General features: G+C 50.6%; 1 protein-coding gene across 1 annotated transcript; it reads right to left on the bottom strand.

Annotated features, from left to right (window-relative positions):
* Positions 1-5,281: 5,281 nt before the first annotated feature.
* IRX2 (iroquois homeobox 2) lies at positions 5,282-10,368 on the bottom strand. Its single transcript, XM_004380277.1, has 5 exons — positions 10,085-10,368; positions 8,405-8,810; positions 7,398-8,105; positions 6,560-6,632; positions 5,282-5,913 (listed from the first exon to the last, which is right to left on the bottom strand). The coding sequence occupies exons 1-4, from the start codon at positions 10,328-10,330 to the stop codon at positions 6,583-6,585; spliced, it is 1,410 nt and encodes a 469-aa protein (XP_004380334.1). The 5' UTR covers positions 10,331-10,368; the 3' UTR covers positions 5,282-5,913; positions 6,560-6,582.
* Positions 10,369-10,374: the final 6 nt, after the last annotated feature.

Genomic DNA, 10,374 nt, shown 5'->3' with positions numbered 1-10,374 from the left:
CTCGCGCCTCGCCTCCCTGGCCAATTGCTTGTCCCCACCTCACCTGGTAACTCGCCGCCTGACCTTTCAGAGCCCAGGAAATTCAAACCCCCCTATGCCCCCGCTGTCGCCGGGAAGTGGGGTGCAGGAGCGAGAGCTGGGTGCACGCGCGAACGCGCAACGCCCTCCCCAAGCCCAGGCCAGCCCTGCGGTGCGGCGGGCGCTCACGCTGCTGGTGTCTAAATGATCTAGAAGGCATTAGCATGGCCTGAAAACCAGGGTCCTCCCCCAACCCAGCTTTTCCCAGTTATAAGATGTCAGGGGTTAAAATGTTCGCTCTGCCCTTTCTCTTGATCTCGGAGGGGAAAAGGTAAGAGCTGCTGGCACCTTTATGGGCCTCAGACCTTGGCCGCTGCAAGCAGCCTCAGTCCTCTCACTTTGATCAGCCTTATTAATTCCAGCTGCGGTCTATTTGTTTGTCATTTTCCCCCTTTCCTCTGCAATCATTATTTATGGGGGGAAAAAAAAGAGAGAGAGAGAGACCTGCTGTAGAAGGGAGGCAGGGAAGGAATTTCTGAGAACCAAGGAGGTGGGGGCGAGATTTTTCCTTAAAGGTCACTGCAATGGCAGGAGGGGGAAAGGATCCACTTGTCTTGGAATCCATTATCCACAGCATTAACTAATTACCAGATCAGAGAAATGAAAAAAATAAATATCCCTTAAAATCACCAAAGGTAATTATAACCCTGTTGTTGACACTAACAATTAATAATTGATCAGGAGTTACACACAATAAATTGTCAATTTATCTCCCCACAAAAAACTTGAGTGCTTGTGTTGTGTCGAGTTTTGTTTCCTCCCTCTGGGCATTTCCTATGAAGATGGACTCTGTTGCCCTTGGGGAGGCAGCCCCAAACCTTACAGAGCTTCTTTAAAACATTAGGTGTGATTTGTTTTCAGTCCTATACAGAACAAAGTAACACTGGGGACACCTTTTTAAGAAAGACGCTTCCTTATTATTTTGGCGCCAGATTCAAACAAACAGAAAAGAACTCTCTTTCCTTTTACCTGGGATTGCAAAAGAACAGAGGACAGAGATTTCATAACTCATACCTTTTTTATTATATTGCCAGTACAGGCCTCCTAAACAACGTCTTCCATTTTTATCTTTCTTAGAAAGGTGGAGAACATTCTGCTTGCTCTCCCTGTAGGAACACAAGCTTATTCTCTAGTTTGAGGGCAGAGGAGATGAAGGTGCTACCTGCAGCCAGGTGGGACTGGAGACTATTTTCCTCTGTTTGCAGGGATGCAGGTGAGGGGTTAGAGAATAAAAATGGGGGTGTGTATGCCTTTAAACTGGGTTCTGAAGGGCTTTCTTGCCCACCGGTGGCTGAGGTCCAGTTACGTATGGACAAAGAGCAGCTCCACAGAGTCCCAGTCCGATCAGAGAGGGGGGTGAGCGATCACTTTCGTTACAGCCAATGGAAAGCAATTTTCCACAACTGGCGAATTATATTGTCATAGATTACTTCTCCTTATAATAAGCCTTTAAAATATCTGTAGGGATTTGTCACTTACATAAAGGTTTGAAAATTCATCAAAGGGACATGTCCCCTTTGCGATTTGTAGAAATTCAAACGCGTTAATCAGAATATCCACATATCTCAGACTGTGTCTTGTTCTGAAGATCGTCTCTTGGGTTAACACATTTTTAAAACATGTAAGATGTTGTTTTTGGAAAAGTAGTTTTAAAACATATATTTAATAGATCTAGCTATGTCCTTAATTTGGGGTTAAAAATGAATGTTTTGCATGGGATAGTCAGTGCACTGGGTAATTAGACAATCATGTGGTGGATCAGCATTACATGCTGTTACTTGAGGGGAAATTTCTAATCAATCAGCGTATTACTGAAATATGAAAAGGGCTGCTTCTGTCTGGACGGATAAATTGGTATGGGATGTATTTTGTTTATTTCCCAAAGTGATGTCTCTTTAACTCGGCTCTAGCAGTGACAGTTAAGCTACATCTATTCTTTAACGTCCAAAAAAACAAAGTTTCCCACTGTACTTGAGCTTCTTAAATACTTAAACGCAATTTTAAATGAACCTAAACTGCGCCCGAGTTTGGAAGGAGGCGATTTCCTCCCTGTGTTTCTTCGCAGCTGTTCGCAGCGCCGAGTCTGCGAATATCTCCTCAGCAAACGTCCCGAAAAGAGCGCGCGGCCCCGCTGCCACCTCCAAGCGCTCCGCGCGTCCCGGCTGCCCGCGCGGAACCCAGGCCGGGGCCCCCAGGCCCTGGCCTCTCTCTCGCTCCTCGCCCTTCCTGCCTCCTGTCAGACAAAGGTGGACGAAGTTCTTTTCAAGTTCCAAAAGCAGTTGCTGAGCAGCTTTGCAGAAACAATAAGTCTTTTATTGGGAACAAATGTTGACATTTGACGGGCGCAGGAGGCAGCGCCCGGCCGACCGCCAGGCCAGTGCTCCCGGGGTTCTCGGCAGCACCCGTCCCCCAGGGCCCACCTGAGATTAAAGCGCGAATTCCGATAAATCAACTCTAATGAAACCCGGGGCCGCCGACGGCGCAGGGACTGTTGAGGCCGAGGACGCGGGCGCCGGGTCCAGAGAGGGGAGCGCGCTGAGGCCTGCACGGCAGCCAGGGCCAACGAAACGCACCGCAGCGCCCACCTTCGGCCCTGCTCACCCCTGAGCGGCTTTGCCCTCATCCCCCCACCCAGACAACTGCAAAGGGCAAACTGCCGGCTACTTAATTTTGATCAACTAGAGTTCAAAGCAAAGAAAAAAATCGCTTCAGACCCTTTAACTTTCCTCCCCCCAAAATGGTGATCTCTCTGTCTCTCTTCTTCCTCCCTTGTCTTTCCTGGTGATCTGCGTGGGGAAGAGAAGCACTCAGGCATCTCTCTACATTTCTCTAAAGAGATCACTCTAAACACCAGCAGGTCTCATGCGCTTAGTATACATTTAAAAATCAAGTTCTCCAGAAAGAAATTCAAGTCAAGAGGCAGGATGGGTTAGTTATGGAAATCTTTGATAATCTGCTGGGCATATAAACATCAAAGAAGATGCGTTAGCCTGGGCTAATCTCCTGAGTGTTCACGAGTTGAAACTTACACATTGTCCCAGAGACCGAGGGTCTGGAGTGTGTGTGTGTGTGTGTGTGTGTGTGTGTGTGTGTGTGTGTGTGTGTGTGTGTGTGTGTGTGTGTGTGCGCGCGCGTGCATGTGTGTGCAGGGACAGGGAAACAGAAATCACTTGTCCAGGTTAAACAATCTTCCCTGCTCCAAAGGGAGGCAGCTTTTATCGAGCTTCAATTTCTGAACATATGCCTGAAGATGTATTTTTTCCAGGGTTTATAATCTCACATCGCAAGCTTCCTTAACAGAGATATTGCCACAAGTGTTGTATCTTGATTAAAGTGTATGGTCTTACAGCGTTTCTTTAATTTGTTAAATATTGTTAACTTTCACGCTTATCACTGAAGTCTTCAAAACACCCAGATTATAATGTTACTTAGGAAGAGATATTTCTGCCATGTGTGTTCTATTCCCTGCAGACCTCTGAAATGTGGCTAATGTTAGCAAAAGTCAACTACTTAAGAGCCTCACTTTGCAATCTAAAATGCTTTCTGGAGGGGAAGATATTCTCTCTACAGAAATCCTATGGAGGTTTTACATCTAAAACACAAACAAGCAAACAAGCTTACAGCTGATTTTTACTTCCCTGGAGACTCACGCTGGTTGTTTTCAGACACACCGCCATAGAGAAGCAGCCTTCGTACATGAAAAATCTTTCCTCTCCAACAGATAACTCAGCTCCCAGCATTTCCATTTCTATTACTAAGGGAGGCAGGGATGAGAGAAAAATATTTCTCCACCCCAAAGATTTTTATGCCTAATCTCTAAATGCTAATGTATTCAAAGCCAGTGTATCAAAACAAAGCGCAGAAGTAAGAGAAAACCGAAACCTTGATTTACCCAGTTCTCTGCACAATGAAACCGCAATTCCTCCTCCTCACTGGCGTGGTCTGTGTCCAGTTAACAACCCCCAGGCTTTGCCTCAAGTATCTAAGATTACTTTCAAATACCCTTTCTAACAAGACCCCAGCAAGAGGCCACTAATTTCTACAGCACAAAAAGCCACCGGAGAGAGATCCGTTTGTCAATATCAACTGGTCCAGCAATTTCCCATCCTCAGACACATCAGCCTATCGGAGCTGGCAGATGTTTAGACAAGATTTTATAAATTGTTCAATATCAGCCCATAATGAACCCCAACTGACCATTCCAAAGCAGCTAAAAGCATCCAGGATCTCCCCCGCTGGGATCCAATAATGCTCTCATGCTGCAACATTATTAATCATGGAATAAAATAGATGAGCCTCTTGAAAAATAAGTGTATGATTGATTAAAGGGCAATCTAAGAAGCTATTATTCTTGTTTTATAACCGTAAGTTATATTCACTCAATTTATCTTTGCAGAGGAAATAAATGAGTGTTTGTTTCTTTTCTGAAATTATATGGATATCCATATAACGTTGCTGAAAATTAAAGTGACAGCATTGCTGCTTTTATGATTCTCATCAAAGGGAATATGTTACTTGACTACAAATTTTAGACTTGTCTATAATTAGGAAGTGAGTAACGCAATAAAGACTCAATAATCTAAGGTGGTTTCAACTTCTCCTCCGGGGTAAGGAAAAGAGCCACTGGAAAGAAAACACGTCTCTTCCCCAAGATTTTCGTCTTGAGTTTAATGTGAGTTATACGAAAAGGTGAATAAAGAAATTATTCAATACATTTGAATAATCTATGCCAATCTGGATAACCCATGCTTTAAAAAAACAACAACGATTGCCATCAGTAATTTATTGTGGAGGATGTGTCTATTATCCATGTTAGCACAATTTTTCCAGTTTAGTCGACTGAGGAGGTTTAATAAGCCAGCACCGGATATAAATATAAAACTGATCCCACCCTAAAGCATAGTGGTATCACAGCATTTTATTTTGCCAAGGTTCTTCTGTATATTAGCAAGTAATTTGCATATTCAGAGCACAAAAACTTAGGTTTTTTGCAAGGCATTTGTATTTAAATGATCTAGAACCTTAGGTATCGCCCTACTGCGCATTTCTCTTCTGCCTTTTTTGTGAGAGGGAGATGGGAGAGATCATTTCACACAGTGTCATAAAAAGCCCTGATGTCAGATCACCCCACCCAGGGGACTAGAATAAGGGTTCCTTACCCAAATCGCTTTTCCAGGAAAAATGAGCCCCAAACACCATATTGTTGTAGACTAGTCTGTTTTTATTTACAATTTAGGATATAAATTAGTAAAGAATTCTTGTTAAACAACCAACAAAGATTGTATAACCAGCAATGTTCAAATAAAAACCAGGCAGAATTTATTTACAAAAAGTTTAGATTCCGTTGCAATACAACTTGCATAAGTTACTAGAAGCTTTATATCATTATAAAAATAAATATCAAATTTGTTTCCACTTCTTAAGTACTCAAGTTCTTGAATCACATTTTATTATTTCTACTGTGTACATCTTTTACAAATAAATTTTACAGTCAATCCTATCACACCTATAGAATATATACCGTGGCAATGAAGTGATCAATTCAAGATATCCTGAGGAAAAGAAAACAGATTGTTTGCAAAAGTCACATGTACATCGGGAGAAGCTATACTATGCCAACAAATTCACATATGCCCAACAAAAGTCTGTTCTAATCATTAGAGTCTATGGCATGGTAGTGCTCTGCGGATTCTTCTCACTGACAGTGGCACAAGATGTGATCCAGACTTAGAGATCTGGTTTTTATATCTGTATATTTATTAGCTTAGAAAGCTGGCTTGCTGACTTTGGTTGTTTTTTTTTTTTTTTTTTTCCCAAAGCAATTGTGACACCTACCTGTGGACCAAGGAAAAAACCAAATCATCCCAAATCCTTCAGCTCCACACCAACACCATCACAATACAAAAATGAGTCGATCTGCAAGGGTTCCTTCCGCCTCTTCCCCATCTTCAAGATCTGTGCTTAGTAATTTTGCCTAGTTGTAACGTATTTGGGGAGACACTGCTTTGAGCCAGGCGAACCACAGTGTCCTATCTAGTCCATCTGCCTGATAAAAGAAAGGCTAAGGCTCCTCGGTGCCTCCTCGGTCTTAACTCTGCGACCACCATTAATAATTGGTCTTGATGCCCAAAGTTTCAGTAGCACTAGCTCATCAAAACAGATGTCTATTATGTGTCTAGTGAAGTACAAATGGTTCTAAATTGCATACAAATGCCCAGATTTTAATATTTTTTTTCTCAAAGAGTAAATGACAGCAGTGGTGTAATATATTTCAGTTAAGAACTGATCCTTCAAAAAAGAACTTGAGAGAAAAAGAGAAAATCTACAAAATAGAACGGATACTCTCCTCCTTAAAGGAAAACAAGACCAGAGAAGATTGCAAAGCTCTGTCCTCCAACCCCATGACACAAAGCAGAAAATACACGTTAAGGAAGTTTACAGCGGAATTGCTCCTGGACGTCATCGGGAAGTGCCCACTTACTTGCATTGCTGCACACCGGCCTTCTATAGGTAGGGCTGGACACCCCCGCCAACCGTGCAGCCCTCGCTGGCATCTGTCAGGGGAGGGGGGCTGTTAGTCAGAACCCACCAGAGCCAGCTGCCTGCAAGCCACCACACACACCGGCCCGCACACCCGCTCCCTGCACCAGCAAACAGTTTGGGAATCCCAACTCTCTCCAGCACCACTATCTGACGACTGATTCCAGTTGTTCCCTATTTCTCCTTTCCTTTTCCCGTTCAACTCTCTTTTAAAGTATTCTCAGCTCAACCCTGGATTATGCATAACAGAGGCAATATGGAAAAGAGCAGAGAAAGCAAAAAGGCTCTTATTTACCATGTTGAAGAAGTAATGCCTCTGGGAACACCTAGAATGTTTTGTTTCCTTCCAGCCAGAGGTAGAAAAGGGGACTCAGCTGTGATTCCACTTAACCAACAAAACATGCATAACCTTAAACTTAATTAGAAGGGCTACAGGCTGTAATCTGCATTTTGTGGCAATTTACAGTTGACTAAAAGTCAACCAGTTATGGTGATAATACTCCTAGTAGTTACAATAACAGTGATAATAAAAAGTAAATAATAACGGGGTATGGGTTAGTTCGTGAAAGAAGCCAGAACCATCTCCTCACCTCCCTTTTTGGCTTCATCCTGCCCACCACCCCACATCCCTGGGTCAAACGCGCGGCTTTTTCTATTTTTTTCCTTTTCTCATTTCAGTGACACGGGTTCCCTCTGCCATATAAATGCCCCCCTCCCGGCCCCTCGGGACGCGAATCCCTTTCCTTCCCCGAGGACCCCGAAGGGCCCGGGCTGCCTACCTTTCTTGGGCTCGTAGCCGCCGCCTGGGGGCCGGTAGTGGGCCTCGAGCGGGTGCGCGCCCGCCTTGCCCGCGTCGCTGCCCGCCTTGGGTGCGGTGTGTACCGCCTCGCCGGGGGCCGCGGGCGCCGAGTTGTAGCGCAGGAGCCCCTGGCCCTGCAGCGCCGCGTTCAAGTTCCCGTAGTTTGTGTAGTTACCATAGAAGTGGGACGTGTAGTAGAGGTGGCGGCCGAGCAGCGGCGAGGCGGAGTAGGGAGAGCCGCCCGGTGGCGCCCCGGACGAGGCAGGCGCCGCGGCCGCTGGCAGCCCTGGTGGCCCGCAGCTCGGGCCCAGGCTCGGCTGCTTGAGGTCCGACGTGGCGATCTCAGCCAGCGACCACAGCTTGGGCTTGCTGGCGGGCGGTAGCGCTCCCGGCGACGTCCGGCTGCCCAGGGGCGCCTTGCCGCCACCTCGGGGAGCGGCCTCCGGCGCGGGGCTCAGCAGCGGCGCCTCCACGCCCGTCAGCGGCGACGAGGTCACAGGCTTGGGTGGCCCCAGGTCCCGCTCGCCCTCCTCGTCTTCATCCTCTTCGTCCTCCAGGTCGTCGTACTTGTCCTTGCACTCCGAGCCCGATTCGCACAGGGGGTCCCCGGCGCGGCAAGGCAGCTTCTCCCCGTCCGACTCGGCCGAGCACGAATGATCCGTGAGCGAATCGACATGCAGGCTGATCCCTGCGGGGCCGCGGGCACGGTCGGTGACACGCAGGGACGGCGCGGGCACCTGGGCCCATAGCTCACGTCCCGGGGTACCAAGCCCGCCCCGTACGATCCCTGACCTCGCCCCAACCCTAGCTACGCGTTGCGTGGAGCGTGACCTCCCCGGGAAGCGCCCCGCGGGTCCGTCTGGTGCAGGCAGTGAGTCTCCAGGCCGGACCTGGGTGCCCGGCGGGCAACGCCCTCACAGACCTCAACTCTGCGCCCGCCTGGGAAGAAAGCTCCCCGGACCCCGCGCCGGCCGCGGCCCCACTCACCTTCGTCCTCCGCCGAGGTCTCGGTACCTTCCTGCGCTTTTTCGGGACTCTCCTCCTTGCTCCTCGACCCGTCACCCTCGTCCTCGTCCTCGTCCTCGCTTTTGTTCCTCGGGGCCCACGTCATCTTGTTTTCCTTCTTGAGGCGCCGGCGCGCGTTGGCGAACCAGGTGGAGACCTGCGTGAGGGTCATCTTGGTGATGATGGCCAGCATGATCTTCTCGCCCTTGGTGGGGTAGGGGTTCTTGCGGTGCTCATTAAGCCAAGCCTTGAGTGTGGCCGTGGCGTCCCGCGTGGCGTTCTTGCGGTACGCCGGGTCGTTGAGTTGGTACGGGTAGGCCGCGCTGCCATACGGGTGGTAGCTGATGGCGCCCGTCATCCCGGTCGTATGCGCGTCGTAGGGCGCGCCCTAGAATCGACAAGAACTTTGTGAGTGGGGCGCGCGGTAACCCTCCAGGCGTTAGCCGGCGGCGACCCCTAGCCGGCCGGCGGCTGTCTTTCCCACGGTGGGTCTCCCACACTGGGGCAACGCTTCCCACAGCAAAAGAGCAGGGAAAACACAGCGAGTAATTTACAGCCAGCAGTTGACCCGAAAAGTGCTCTAGTTTAATTCTTGACCATTTGAACTATTTCACTTTTATAAAATGACATAACTTCCCCCAACTGACCCTGAGTCGCGTGGACACAAACACACGCGCGCACAGGCCTACAGGTAGGTTCTTGATATCTAAATTTCTCCCGATCCTTCAAGTGCGGCTGCCTCCCCCTGCTCCCTCTCACTCGCCCTTATTTGGTTAAAGAATCACCCCGAAGCCCCCGCTCCGCCATTCACTGCTCTAAAGCTCCGCAAATCCAATTTGCAACTCAGAAGCCAGTCACCGTTTCGAATTCTTCAAATACGCGGTAATTAGCATTTTAGTTCAGCTTTTAACGTTTAAATTCGAGGCAGTTGCAGTCTTCGCCGAAGCCCCGGCTCCTCAGTTACTGCCCTGGAATTCCACCGAGGGCGGGCAGCAGCGACACTCTTCCCCAATAGCCTCGGTCGCCCAAAGCCCGCTTCGCCATTGCCGGGCCCAGTTGCCGACCCGCGCGGGGTGCGGGCCAACCCCGGGTCGGGAGCTGGAGCTGCTCGCGAGGCGAGGCGAGGCGAGGGGAGCCGAGGAGCACTTCGCGGGCGGCAGGAATGAGATAAGGGCCGAGGAATGGGCGCGCCGGGCCGAGACCGGAGTTCCGCTGCCCCCGGCGCCGCCGCCGGATGTTAGGCTCCCGCCCCGAACCCCGTTACCCCGTCGTCCCAAAGCCCGAAAGTAAACGCATGCCGCCCGCGGCCGCCCCAAGACCCGAGCGGCGCTGGCCCTCCGGCCCCGCGCAGACACGGGTGTCCCCACGGCTCACTCGGGACGCCTCGCCAAGCTGCAGCGGAGGAACAACGAGGACAACCCACAGCGGACCCCAGCCCCAGCCAAGTCGCACTTTCCAGTCTCTTTACGAAAATGCCCCGGAGCCCAGGCGCAACGGTGCGAGGCGCGAGTCGCAGCCCTGCCTCCCGATCGTCCCCCGCCGCCGCACTGCTTCCAGCGCCGGCCTCTTCTCCCTCCTGCGATCCCGCTCACCCAGCCGGTCCCCGTGCCCCGGCCCCCCGCTCCCTGCTCCCCGCCCGCCGGGCCGGCGCCGCGCGGTTACCATGTAGGACGGGAAGCCGGCGGCGGCGGCCGCGTCGACCGAGTACTGCAGCGGGCTGCCGAAGCCGGTGGCCGCCTGCGCCGTGAAGGCCGCGGAGCCCGGGTAGGGGCTGAAGGCCGAGCCCGACGCCGAGCGCGCCAGCTCCTCGCTGCGAGGCGCCGCCAGGGCCGACGCGCCGTACGCCGGGCAAGAGTAGAGCGCCAGCGAGCCGGGCGCCTGGTACAGGTAGCCCTGCGGGTAGGACATGGTGGGCGCGGGGCGCGGGGCCCGCGTCACGGCGAGCGGCGGGC

The sequence above is a fragment of the Trichechus manatus genome, unplaced genomic scaffold (genome assembly GCF_000243295.1).
Source record: "Trichechus manatus latirostris isolate Lorelei unplaced genomic scaffold, TriManLat1.0 scaffold00072, whole genome shotgun sequence".
NCBI lineage: Eukaryota > Metazoa > Chordata > Mammalia > Sirenia > Trichechidae > Trichechus > Trichechus manatus.
The sequence above is the reverse complement of the archived record's forward strand: the minus strand, read 5'-3'. Positions and strand labels throughout refer to the sequence as shown.